General features: G+C 42.7%; 1 protein-coding gene across 2 annotated transcripts; it reads left to right on the top strand.

Moving 5' to 3' along the window:
* Positions 1–324: 324 nt before the first annotated feature.
* ZNF892 (zinc finger protein 892) lies at positions 325–12,646 on the top strand. 2 transcript variants are annotated; one of them, XM_017860503.1, is made up of 6 exons: positions 325–702; positions 1,496–1,584; positions 4,061–4,126; positions 4,276–4,378; positions 4,851–4,937; positions 6,977–12,646. In XM_017860503.1, the coding sequence occupies exons 1-6, from the start codon at positions 684–686 to the stop codon at positions 8,242–8,244; spliced, it is 1,632 nt and encodes a 543-aa protein (XP_017715992.1). In that variant the 5' UTR covers positions 325–683; the 3' UTR covers positions 8,245–12,646. The 2 variants fall into 2 exon arrangements, with proteins under 2 accessions (XP_017715992.1, XP_017715993.1); XM_017860504.1 differs by lacking the exon at positions 4,061–4,126.
* The last annotated feature ends 1,596 nt before the right edge of the window (positions 12,647–14,242 follow it).

Below are 14,242 nucleotides of genomic sequence, written 5' to 3' on the forward strand. Positions count from 1 at the left end.
ATCCCCTCTGTGCGGGCCGCGAAGGGCCGATGCATGGAGGCGCAGCAGCAGGCATGCCGCCGGGCGCCTCCCCTCCGAGGGGGCACCGCAGCCCGGGAAGGATCCCACGTGGGTCAGGGGCGCGCCTTCCGCCGTCACCGTAGCGGGGATGCGAAAGTCCCACGTCAGGCGGGGTTTGGCGCGTCCGCCGCCCACAGTCGGCACTGAGGGAGGAGCGGCGCTTCGACAGCCACAGGCAGGGATTCGCCAGCTGGGAGCGCTCCTCCAGGCCGGTCAGGCGCGCGCGGCGCCAAAAAAGTCTGCCCAGGGGCAGGAGGCCGCGGGGTCCTCTGGGAAGCGGCGTTGGGCGTGAGGGCCGCCAGCCGCGCCCGCGGAGGATTCTGGGAGTGGTAGTCCGGCCTCACGGTTGGCCGGCGCTAGGCGTCGCAGCCCGCGATTAGATGCCTTTGTAGTCGGGCTCGGCTTGACAGTGTGGCCGGAGGTTGAACCCAGGGTGGAGGAGGGCTGAGCGCATCCCCTTTTAGTCTGAGTGCCCGGGAGGAGGGTGGCGGGAGGACCCCCGGGTGGGGGCGCCGGGCCGCCAGCGCGTGCGTTCCGGGCCTCTTGGGATACCCAAGCGGCGGACCCCCGGCCCCTTCCCCCGCGGCGGTTGCCTCCAGCGCGGGCTGGAGGAAGGAGACTCCATGGAACCTGGGGGCAGAGGTGAGGATTTGGGAGTGAGGGGGCCTTGGTGCCCGCTGGAGAGGGAGAAAGGGAGAAAGCCTGGGGCAGGCTCAGGAAGGAGTAGCGTCACGAGCCCCTTCCTGCTAGCCGGTCTCACTTGGGGTTTTGAGGGACAGCCCGCCACTTCCATTGCCCTCCTGGTCTGTAGGCGCTGGATGCCTCCCTTGCCTACCGGAAAATAACAACACATCTGAAGTTTGGCTTTTGATAATGACTTCTTTTTTGATCCTAGAGGAGCCCCATAAGGCAGTAGGAAGGGACTGTCTGACCCTTTTGGAAGGAAGGGAAAGCGGGGATTTGAGAAGTCACGGAGTTTGTTTACAATCTTGGTTTGTTTTTGCTGGTGTGGTTTTTCCGTAAGACCCATCACTTCTCTGAGTCAGTCGGTATTGTATCAATACCTGAAAAGCCAATGTTCAAAAAGAATTTAGTCTTCGTTCATCCTGAGAGCCTGAAATACAGCAGAGGTGAATCACTGAGGCATGGACACACAAATACTTGGACACACAAATACTACTTAGCACATGCAAGATAAAAATATGTTTAATTTATATGTCTAGATGCTCATTCTACTGGAGTTTAAGGGCAGAGGAGAACAGGAGGAGCCTGAGGCAGCAATGGTCAAGGCTGTCTTGATTAAAGGATAGTATGCGATTGTCCTTTGGTTCCCAGTGTTGACTCTTCTTAGATGACAACTAGCTGGTGTGTGGCACTTCCTGCTAGTTTATTGCAAGGAAAGAGTAATCTTCATGGCTCCTGTCTCCACTTTTAGGATCACTTTTTGAGGACTCAGACCTTCTCCATGCTGGAAACCCAAAAGAAAATGACGTGACTGCTGTGCTGCTGACCCCTGGGTCCCAGGTAAGTTTAGATTTCTTCTTTTTTTTTCCTTCTGTTCTCAGAGCAAGGATATGTTTCCTTCCATTGTTACAGAATTGCTCAGCCCGGATTCCTAGACCACTGGGTTCATCCTGATAAACTGATGACTGACGAACCCCACAGGAAGTGCTCTTGGGTTGTGCAGAACTCTCTTCCCAGCGTTGCTTTCTCTCTACCCACTGAATGTTTGCTGCACACACACTCACTACTGTAATTGGCCTTGGTGAGGTGCAAAGAAGTAAAAGCCACTTGCTCCTGCATCGTGGAGTTTACTAAGGCAGTGAGAGATACATAAATAAAATAAACATGAGGAAATAGATATGTTTTAAACGTAGAAATGATTGGTCCAGACAAGTCATAAAAGTCTCTGAAAGAGATTTTTTTTTTAAATCATCTGTTTGGGAGAAGTGTGGGATAAAACTGTACTTTGAAAAACAAGAGAGATTGGGTAGTTGGAGGGTAGAATAAGGGAATATTCCAAGAGAGAACAGCTTTGGCCAAAAATAGGAAAAGAGTCTTCAAATGATGAGGGAGTTGGAGGTCTTTCAAGGATGTGTGGATGTGTGAGTCGCTGTGGTGTGACCTAGACTGTGGTAAGGGAAGCTTGGCTGTGTTGTACCCAGACCCCAGGACAATCTACACTCAGTCTTATTCCAGAGGCCCCATGAAGGTTTTTAGAGGCCCAGCAGGACAAAACATGCCATAGCTGATTGGAGAGAGAAGATTCGTAAAGATGCTTCTGTAAGATCTGGCCAAGACAGTGGGAGATTGGCAGACCCTTTGGTTCAGGTGCTGGGACTCTGTTTCTGTCACACCAGGCCTAACAGCATACAGGTACTGATGATCCTTATAAAACCATGGGAGAAAATGCCAGTATTGATTTTGATCTATGAATTTGTAGATCGAGTTCAGAGAGATGAGGGGAGAGAAAGTCAGTAGCACCTGCTGACAGTGTCTGATTGGCCTGCCTGTGCCTTCCGACCCCGGCACATGCACTTAAGTGAGTAGATTGCTGAGGTTTTCTTAGGGAACTGAAGTCTGAGAGCCTGTTAGTCTGTTGGTGTTAGCATTGTTTGTACAGAACGAAGATGGTGCATGTTATATTACTTGTGCTGATTACTCCTGAGGCATATGACCTTATGTGTGGGATTTCTTACTTAAAGTGTTAAAGAGTGTATTTTGGGCAGAGGATTTTCAGAGTAGGTGGTTCTTTTAACTTTATGTCATTAGGTGCATTGTTTTACTAATAATTTTTGAAAGACTATGAAATATACATTAGAAAGCTGAATACAAACAAAATTAACCGTTGGATTCATATATATATATATATTCATTTAAGGGGCTGTGGCCCAAGTGGTAGTTTAAAGAGCCGTAAAACTGATTCATTTGCTAACCCAAGGACTGGTTTATTTTACTTTAAGTTAAACTGTAGTTGCATAGAAATTTAAAAAATAGAATTTGAAAAATTATTAGATATTTGTTTTAGCAGCAGTAACAGACTCAAAAGAGCATTACCTGCTCTACTCCCTTATTTCAATATTTTAGTAAACAAACTAAACTTTGTGCCTGTCATCTAGAAGAAGGTTAGGCTAAATACTTCTGGAGTGTTTTCTGTATTTAATATGCTTCTGTTCTCCTCCCCACTTCTGTTCCCATGCACACTTTTATAGAACACCCCATTTAAACTTGTTTCTATTAATTCTTGTTCCTTCCTTCCTTTCTTCATTCAAATATTCAACGAATATTTACAGAGTTTCTACTCTGTGCCAAGTACTAGGGCTGCTTCAGTGAACAAAAATAGACCTGGCCTCTGCTCCTGTGGAGCTGATGTTAGTCACAAGGTCTCCTCTATGTGTACAACCCAAGGGAAAGGAAGGAACATGTGTTCTAACAGGAGAGTCAGGGAACGCTTCCCTTGAGTAACACCTGAGCTGAGATCTGAAGGGAGAGAAGGATTCACGTTGCTGAAAGGATGGGGCAGGGGGCAGAATATTCAGGAATAGGAAGCAGGATGTGTAAAGGGGCCAAAGGGAATAGGACACACGCTTCAAGCAAATGAAAGAACGCCACTAGCTGGGCGACAGGGGCAGACTGATCAGGGTCGTCGTGAAAAATGACAAGAACACTCTGGGAACTTTCATAATATTTTGGGCTTCAGATGCTGTTTTACAAATAAGTCTATATTCTGTGATGTGTAGGAAACGTCTTAATTTTTAATATATATGGAACTGATTTCATTCTTAGGAAAACTGGAGAAAACAATACTTCAATTTCTTGAACCCCATATATTTTAAAAACTATACCATAAGGAAAATATTTAATTCATAATTACATTTTTCTCTCCCTTTTCCTGTATCAGTAGTAGCAAATTCTGTAGTTCTGTAATTTATTGATAAATAAACTAAGAAGTTCATACCTTCAAGTTTTACATTGAAGGTGCTTTCCTTCCTACTTGCAGGTAATATGCATTTCTGTTGCCTGGAGGCAAAGAGTGAGTCTGTGGACTACAAATTCACCAGAGAATGTTAGTACTGGAAAGGGTGGCCAAGGCAATGTTGTCTGTCCTCTTTTTATCCTTCCTGTCTTCCTCCTCCTGTGCTGTCAGCTTTAGCCCTCTTCAGAGGCCTCTATAAGGAGGCTCGTTGGTGGGCACCAGTGTGTTTGGTTTTTCAGGAACTGATGATCAGGGATATGGCCGAGGCTCTCACCCAGTGGAGGCAGCTGAACTCTCCTCAGGGAGATGTGCCTGAGAAACCCAGGAATCTGGTCTTGCTGGGTAAGGATGGCTCCCCCCGTGCCCGTGATTCTACCCAGTGTGGTACCTTGGCCTCCTCAGTTTCTAGGAGCTCCAGGGTCCTTATATTCAATGATTCTTAATTCTAGTAGGGCCTGAGACAGGCAATTTCTGCCTTTTGTTTCTGGATATAGTTTTAACACTCCTGGAATTAGACATAAACACCTTTATTTTATAGACCTGTAGCATCCTTCTTCTCTACTCCTTGACCAAGGATGTGGAGACAAAGTGCTAATGAAAACAACTCTTAAGAGAATGGATGCTTATTCTTTAAATAGGGGGAGGTGAAATTGATAAGAGACTCAACCCCCTATCAGTCTTCCTACCTCGAGAGCACTGTTGAGGAAGAAATGGAGAACTGACCTTACTCTCTCCCTCTCTTACCGTGTTCCTGAAGACCAAGGAATGAACTCTGAGGTCTTTACCAGACTCCTTTTTCTTTCCCTATGAATAGGGCTTCCAATTTCCACACCTGATGTAATCTCTCAGTTGGAGCATGAGGAGGAACTGAAGAGAGAAGTTTCGAAAGCAGCCAGTCCAGGTGTGTGAGTGTTGAAAACAGCGCGCGTAAAAACCAGATTGTCAATGGAAATGCTTATGGAGGAGGAGCCTGTCCAGGTATTGCTAGACCCATGGAAAAGTTGAAGTCCCTGTCTCCCCTGTGCCACATCCTAGCTTCGTGGATGGTAATCTGTTTATAAAGTTATAATTTGATTTTTTAGAAAGTAAATACTTTCTACTCTTTCACACCAATTCTTTTTCCCAAATAAGGTGCAATGAAACCAACATTTTAATGTTTGTTAATAACTTGCTTGGGTTCAAGGCTCTAAAGCAGGATTTTCCACGTGTCATTTTATCTTTGCCGGACGCCATATTTTTGAGTCTCAGATCAATGACTGTAAATTCATCTCTGGGTTTTCCCTTGCCACCTTCTCTGTCTAAGCAGAGGCGGCATGGCATGATGGTTAAGACTGCAGACTTCGGAACTAAGCTCCTTGGTTTAAACCCGATCTTAGGTACTCATTAGCTTTGTGACCTTTAACAGGTGACTTATGTTCTCTGTGACTTAAATTTCCCCAATGTTGAAATGGGGATAGTGACAGCACAGAGCTTATACTGTTGTGGTGACGATCAAAGGAAATAATCCAAGAGAAATGTTTTAAGCAGTACCTGGCTATATGCTAAGCAAATGATAGCTATTAAGTCCTCATAACTTTTTTGAAAGATGTTATGGATTTGACCCTGTTACTTCTGTCAAACTGGATTACTGCAATAGACTATTGGTTAATTATACTTTCTTTACTCTTATCCTTGTAAAATTGAGGCAGCATAATACTGCTAGATGCCCCAATGAGTTGCTTCCTCTGCCAGTTCTGTATTCCTCTCCCTGCTTTCAAAGCCGTTGTTAGTCTACCTGTCTAACTTTTCTGGCTTCTCTGTTATTCATTTTGAACTCTTAACATCAGATAGGCAAGTCCCTCACTGTCCTCCACTAACCCTGTGTTCTTCATGAACATTTGGGGCTTTAATTTTTCCACTCCCCTTAGCTGGAAGTCCATTTGCCTTTAACCTATTCTACCTATTTGTCCTTTAAAATCCCAGGCACGTCCCTGAGTATACTAGTTGAGAACACTGTATTGTATTAATTTATTTCATGTAGAGACATGATTGGAATGGATATTAAAGACCGTTTAAGCTTGCAAGGATTTAAACATTTTTAGCAATGAAGCTTTTCCCCCTCAAATTCTTACTAGGAAGACCAGGAACTTGGGGCAGGTATCATGAGAGGTTGGGGACGAATCTGAACACATGGAGTTTCAACCTTCCTCTCCCAACACACTGCTGTTTTTCTCTTTCTTTCTTTTCTCTCTTTTTTCTTTCTTCTTGGTTCTGTTTTACTCTTTCCAGTTTGCTGGGTCTAGGGTGATGGTAAGCAATCAGAGGTGATTAGTTGCTTTCCAGTTAATAAGCTTTGTGCTCATTTGAGTTTGTAGACCTGGACCATGTTGAATGCTAGCTTCTAGAATTTGTGTCTCATCTTGAGACAGTAGAAGCAACAGATTTTTGTGAAAGGGAGATGGTTTTCAGCAATTAGTCTTTTAGCTGTGGTTGGGACATATTGGAGTAGGAAAGGATTGGTGGCAAGGAGATTAGCTAAGGATGGTCATTCTCGAGGCATGAAATGGTAAGGCTCTGGTCAGATGGGTACAGTGAGTCTTTGGAAGACCATCTTTCTCTGATCCTAGCCCTGTCTCCTCTAAGTCCTTTAAAAAAAAATCTGCTATTTCTCCAGATCACCTCTTGTTAGTCTCATTCTGTTATTTTTCGTTATTTCCTATCCTGCTGCATAGGGGAACGTTGAGTACCTGTACACACTCTCCTTTTACGCAGCTGTACTTCTTTGTCCAGTCATCTTTTTTTCTTGTGTTCTCCCAAGATTGCAAGACTATTTTTGAGAGCTTTCAAGTTCATGTGTTCCCTGTAAATATTCTTAAACATGTCTCATTAATTTCCTACCCCAGCAGTTATTTTTCTCTCAGTGTAGGAAATGATACACGTGTGTATTTTTGCTTATTTCAGACTGGGAAACAATACCAGAAGGGAAGGAGCTAACTCCAGAGAAGGATATTTCTGAAGAAGAATCGGCCCCTGGGGTGTTAATTGTAAGATTTTCAGAGGAAGGTTCTAGTGAATGTGAGGATTCTTTAGAGAGTCAGCAGGAAAACCATGAGAAACACTTAATACAAGAGGATGTCACTCAGAAATCTTCTAGGGAGAGAAGTTACCAATTTGATGAATTTAGAAGAAATTGCACTCGGAGGTCCTTACTTGTTCAGCAGCAGGGAGAGAGACTACATCATTGTGAGTCATTTAAAAATAACTTAAAACAAAATTCAGAAATAATTAGGCACGAGAGAATTTGTGCAGGAAAGAAACCTTGGAAATGCAGTGAGTGTGAGAAAGCCTTCAGTTACTACTCAGCTTTTGTCTTACATCAGAGAATTCACACCGGAGAAAAACCCTATGAATGTAAGGAATGTGGGAAAGCCTTTAGCCAGAGCATACACCTTACTCTGCACCAGAGAATTCATACTGGAGAGAAACCCTACGAATGCCATGAGTGTGGGAAAGCCTTCAGTCACCGCTCAGCCCTTATTCGGCATCACATCATTCATACTGGAGAAAAACCCTATGAATGCAATGAATGCGGGAAGGCCTTTAATCAGAGTTCATACCTCACTCAACATCAGCGAATTCATACTGGAGAGAAACCTTATGAGTGTAATGAATGTGGGAAGGCCTTCAGCCAAAGCACATTCCTTACCCAGCATCAGGTCATTCACACTGGAGAGAAACCCTATAAGTGTAACGAATGTGGCAAAGCCTTTAGTGATCGGTCAGGTCTTATTCAGCACCAGAGAACTCATACTGGGGAGCGGCCTTATGAGTGTAACGAATGTGGGAAAGCCTTTGGCTACTGCTCAGCCCTGACTCAGCACCAGAGAACTCACACTGGGGAGAAACCCTATAAATGCAATGATTGTGCCAAAGCCTTCAGTGATCGCTCAGCCCTTATTCGTCATCAGAGAACACACACTGGAGAGAAACCTTACAAATGTAAAGATTGTGGAAAAGCATTCAGCCAGAGCTCGTCTCTTACAAAGCATCAGAAAACTCACACTGGAGAAAAGCCCTACAAGTGTAAGGAATGTGGGAAGGCCTTCAGCCAGAGCTCATCCCTCTGTCAACATCAGAAAACTCATGCTGGAGTGAAAACCAAGAAATATGTCCAAGCTTTTAGTGAGCATTTAACCTTTGGCCAACACAAGAGAATTCATACTGGATAAAGACCATGTACATGTGGTACATTCAGAGCATACTTATTGAGCATTTACCGTGCTTGCCATGGGGATCTACAAAGAAATTTAAGATGGTGTTGCAAAAAAGTGATTGAGAAGTCACTGCTGATATGGGTTGTAGCATGATTAGACTGAAAGTATAGTTTTACCTTTTTAAAAGTGTTCTGGCAGAGGACACTGAATTTCCCTCAGGAAAGAGGGAAATTGTTTGTAACACCCTAACGTGTATGTAAATTCCCATATCCTTGGGAGAGAAATGGGGTATGCTGTGGTGGAAAGGGGACATCTTGACTGTGCTAGATATTTTCATAATACTAAGAATATAAGTTTTAAAGAGATAAGTTATACTTTTAGGGAAGTTGCGTGGGTAGAAATAAGAGATTGAGAATTCACAATGAGTTTGTCCAGAGTCAGGAGTGGTGGTGGAAGGGAAGTTGTCCTTCGTTCTTAAGTTTAAAGAGCCAAAGGAAGTAGAGGGAAAGGATGGAAAAAAAGAGCTCCGGGAATGAACCCAAAAAATGTTGATTATGTTAACTACTCAACTGAATGTTCACAACCGTGAAAAATATTAGACTTAATAGTTGTCCTGTTGAAAAGTTTCTGTGAGGGCAGCTAAGGACTGTTGGCTGCAGGGTAATGCAGGGTGTTTGCGTCTGCACTTTCTGTCTTTTAGACCTTGCTTACTGAGACATCGCCTACTAAATCATGTTAATTTCCAAGGGTCGAGAACCACAGCTTAGAAAATTGAGTACAGAAGAGAACTTTGATGCGTTCAAACTGTTTTAAGGTATCTGAGTTACCTGAGAATGTGCTTATTTACAAAGATTTACCTCAGTTGTATCTAGTTTGTACCTTAGATTTTGTATAGCTTATAGTAAAGTTTAGTTGTAGATTTGCACTGACACTGCATGTTAGATTATGAAAAGCTGGAAAAGACTTTGAAATACCTTTTACCATTTTACTCTTGGGTAGAGGCAGGTGGCATTTTTTATATATATTTTTTTCATTGAAACTTTGAAGATTATTGGACACATTATTTTGAGTGCAGAGTTTTTAATTTTAGGAAGTTGTACTGTGATGTATCTTGGTGTGAATTTCTTTTAGTTTACCCTATTGGGTTTGCTTAGCTTCTTCAATGTGTAGGTTTATGTCTTTTGCCAAATTTGGTAGATGTTCAGCCCTCATCTCTTTAAATACATTTTAGCCCCCATCTTCTACGTCTTTTCTCCTCGGACTCTAATGAAAGAAATGTGAGCTCTTTGGTTGTAGTCTCACAAGTTCCTGAGGCTCTGTTCATTTTTTCTTGATGATTTTTGTCTGAATCTACTCAATCTGCCATAACAAGATAGCAAAGACTGACCAGGTGACTCAAAAAAATACGTAATTCTAACGGTTCTGAAGGCTGGGAAGTCCAAGATCAAGGTGCCTGCTGACTCTGCTTCTAAGCAGGGCTTTCTTCCTGGCTTACAGATGGCTGCCTTCTCACTGTGTCTTCTCATGTCCGTAGTGCAAGCAGATGGGCCAGTTGGGAGAGGGAGAGAGAAATAGCTCCCTCTTCTTATCAGTCCACCAGTTCTAACAGATTAGGACTCTGCCCTTATTACCTCATTTAACCCTAATTACCCCCCTGAAAACCCTGTCTCCAAATAAATTCACATTGGGGATTAGGACTTCAACGTAATTTTGGGGAAGAGGGGATACATTTAGTCCATAACGTTCCACCCCAGCCCCCACCGAATTTATGTCCTTGTGTGCGGAATACATTTATTCCACTCCAACAGCCCCAAAAGCCCTAACTCATTCTAGCATTAGCTCTAAAGTCCAGACCTTCAAGTAAATTATCACCTAAATCAGATACGGGTAAGACTCAAGGTACAGTTCATCCTGAGGCACAATTACTCTCCAGCTGTGAACCTGTGAAACCAAACAAGTTGTGTGCTTCCAAAATACATTTGTGGTCTGGACATAATGTAGGCATTCCCATTCCACAGAGGGAGAAATAGGAAAGTAGGAGGAGGGATATGTCTTGAGCAAGTCCAAAACTTAGCAAGGCAAATTCCATTAGGTCTTGTGTTTTGTCAGTTCTTATGAGAATAATCCTCTTTTGCTCAGTGCCTCCCGGACCCACTGGGGTAGAGGTCCTATCTCTGGTACTGCCAGGTAGCCCCTCGCCCAAGCCTTTGCTGGGCAATTCTGCCCGTAAGGCTTCAGTTGGAGGCTTTCTGTTCTGTTGAAACCAGGGTGATGGTTCCACCCTTTGAACAGGAGGCATCCCCAGTGGTCTCTGAATTCTTTTCAGGGTCATTCTCTTTTCTTGAAGGATAACACCTCTTCATAGACAAATGGCTCTCTAGTCTGGTTCTATAGGATCTAAAAAGTCCTAAAGCCTGCCTTCATTTTACTTTCTTGTTTTTCTGTCCCGTTTAGTGCCAGGTGGCTGTGTTTCTGCTGTTATAATCCCATCTATATTCCTGGCTTCTCCTGGGGCTGCTAAACCCATTTGATCTATTTATCAAATGGTTGAAATAGTTTTTAAGCCACACGCTTAGTGTTTTCTTCATAGCAAAGTTTCTCATATTTTTGTGATACGAATGGAATTTTCACATTTCTTTAATTGTGCTTCCTTGTTTCTCAACAGTTCCTTCTTCACTTAATCCCTCTCCTCTCACATTTTACTACAAGCACTAAGGGGACCCAAGCTGCACCTTCAGTACTTTGCTTAGAAATCTGCTAAATAAACAGTTTCATCACTCTCAAGTTCTGCCTTTCAGAAAACACTACAACAGTTCAGATAAGTTTTTTGCCACTTTATGACAAGAGCCACCTTTTTTTTTTTCCGGTTGTAATAATATGTACCTCATTGCTATCTGAGGCCTTGCCAGAGTGGCCTTTAATATCCGCATCTCTAGCATGTACCTCAAAACTCTTGGCCTCTACCCATCACCCTGTCCAAAGCTGCCTCCACATTTTGAGGCATATGTTACAGCAGCATCCGCCTTCTGGGTACCAGAATCTCAATCTGCTTGGTCGGCCATAACAAACATCCATAGACTGGGCGGCTCAAACCACAGAAATTTATTTCTCAAAGTCCTGGAGGTTGTTAAGTCTAAAATCAGGATCCAACAGCGTTCAGTTCCTGGCTTGTAGATGGTTGCACTCTCACTGTGTTCTCACATGACCTGTTCTCAGTGCACAGGTGTGGAGAGAAATTGGATTGGGACCCCACCTTTCAGGTCTCTTTTAACCTTAATTGCTTCCTCAGAACCTATCTCCAAATATAGTCACATTGAGGGTTAGGGTGTCAACATAATGAATTGGGGTGGGGGGACATAGTTCATCACAGTTTTCTCTCTCCAGATTATTTTCTGTTGTTCTGTCTTCCAGTTCACTAGATCTTCCCTCTGTTGTTTTGATTCTGCTGTTGAGACCATCCTTGAATTTTATTTCAGTTATTGTACTTTTTAGTTGCGTTTGATTCTTTGCTCTGTTTCCTTGCTGAGAGCCTTTCTTTGCTTATTTTGTTTGTATTAAGCATGTTTGTAATTACTCATTGAGGCGTTTTTGTGATGGCTGCTCTCAAATCCTTGCAGGTTATCCTAACATCTGTGTCATCTTAGTATTGACATCTTTGGGTTATTTTCTCATTTAAGTTGAGATTTTCTCGGTTCTTGGTGTGATGAGTGATTTTCAGTTGAAGGCTGGACATTTGGAGTATTTTGGTGTGAGACTTGGTATCCTATTGAAGTCTTCTGCATTGGCAGGCCTCCTCTGATACCACTGTGGTGGAGAAAGTGTTGCGGGGGGTGGTGCCTCAATTCTTTAAGTTGGTTGGAAGTCCAGGTTCACCATTGGCCTCTAATGACTCCTGGGGCAGGGGTCCTCACTACTGCTGGGCAAGGGTGGGATTTACAGCTCCCCACTAGGCCTCCGCTGACACCGCACTGGCCAGGGAAGATCAGGAATGCCTTGTTACTGCTATTTACGTGGCCTCGATTGACAGCATGGTGTGGGGTTGAGGGTGACATCATTACTATTGGGAATTGGTATAAGTCTTGACCCCCCACTTGGCTTCCACTGAGACCACAGCAGTAAGAAAGAAGAGAGATGGCTCTGAGTAGGGGGGACACTGCCAGGGTGATGTGTGGGGAGGGGTGGGTTTTAGAAATCTATCTGCCCACTTGGTTTTCTCTGATACCACCCCAGGCTAAAGGTGGAGGACTGAGAGCCTTGTTACGGCCTGGTGACGGTGGAAGTATAGGCCTTTGTTGGTGGGGATAGGACCATAGCTTGCTTCTGTGGTCTTTTAAGTAGGATTGTGGTTTTCTAAACATTTTCTGTCTTGCTAGGCTACTGCCTTTCCAGTCCTTTGGCTAGAAAAAGCAGATTTTTTTTGGGGTTTTTTTTTTTTTTTTTTTTTTTTTTTTTTGGTCTGTGCCTGTGCCTGTTGGCATTTCTGGGTTGTCAGCTTCTCTAGAACCCAATCTGGGATAGATGAGGCAATAAGAAAACCCAGGAAAGTCACTGCTGTGTTCTTCCTCAGGTTCTGAGGTCCCTAGCCAGTCCATTCTCTCTCCACCTTTTAGAACTTTCTTATATTTGCTTTGTATGTAATATCCCAGATTTTTAGTCGTACTTAGTGAGAGCAGTAGGAGAAAGTAGTGCTCCACCTTTCCCGTGACATCCTTGTGCTTGACACTGAAATCACACATCAAGTTGTGGTATATATAGGGTTTGTGGTATATACAGGTCATTTGTAACCAGTTAGGAATAGGTACTAAAAGAAATGCTCACTGGATTCCTGAGGATAAGCTGCCAATTTGATAGGTAGAAACTATCAGCCTGCTTCATGTAGCTTTGAAGGAACAATAGTTTATAAATTGAGGAAACACCAGTATTTAATTGTACGTTATAAACTTGAGAAGGATAGATATGACTAAGAATATAAACTGTAGGGTTAAATTTTTTGTATTTGTATTTTTGTTTGAAAAGCATATGAGAAGCACTGGAGAACTGGACTCAGAATTTCGATTTTTTTCCAATTGTATATTATCTACATGTGGCTATCTGTTCACTTTCATTTGCCATATGATATGAGATCATAGAGAATCAACAAAATAAAGAATGAAAATAACTGAGATTTGGGACAAGTCACCTTCATCCTTTGAAATCTATTTCCTCATAGATAGATGTGTTAAAATTTAATGCCTACTTGAGAATGATTAGAGTTAGGTAGGAAATGGATGCAAATGTGGTTTGTAAGCTATCAGGTGCTACGTAACTATTAGGTATTAATGATACAGTCATTAGAAGACATATCCATCATGTATGCTTCACACTGGTGGCCCAATAAAAACAACTGTGAATATAGTGGAATGACACTTTTTATCTTTTTAAATAAGTTTTCTGGGATCCTGTTAAAATCTGCATCTTTTGAGATGACCATGTGGTTCCTTTTAATCTATTAATGTGGTAAAGTACATTGATTTTCTGATGTTAAAGAATCCTTGGATTCCTGGAATGCAATTTCGTGATTTTTTTTCTCTCTCTCTGGGGAAGTTTGTGTCCCTTGAATTTTAGTTGCATTCATCTGTTAAACTGGGGTTATTGTGTTTGTGGTGTGTGGTTTGGTTGGTTTTAGGGGCTATTTAGATTTACTATTTCTGCTAGAAAGTTGTAGGTTTTTCTAAGAATGTATCCTTTTTGGTCATCAAGTTGTTTAAAATGGTTTTATTTTCACGTACTTTTCTATCTGAAGTTATGTCCCTTTTTTCTTTCCTAATATTGCTTATTTGTATCCTCTATTGGTAATGTTTCTAGAGATGTGTCAATTTTACTAGTCTTTTAAAATAACTGACTTTTCTAACTTTTGCAAAAATCAACTTTTATCAAAGTGCACAATAAAATTCACCCACTTAAAGGTGTTTGTTATGTTTGACGAAGATATTGCCCTTGTGACTACCACCGTAATTGTGTGTGTGGTTATAAT

This window comes from Rhinopithecus bieti, unplaced genomic scaffold, assembly GCF_001698545.2.
Source record: "Rhinopithecus bieti isolate Rb0 unplaced genomic scaffold, ASM169854v2 scaffold_54331, whole genome shotgun sequence".
Classification (NCBI taxonomy): Eukaryota; Metazoa; Chordata; class Mammalia; order Primates; family Cercopithecidae; genus Rhinopithecus; species Rhinopithecus bieti.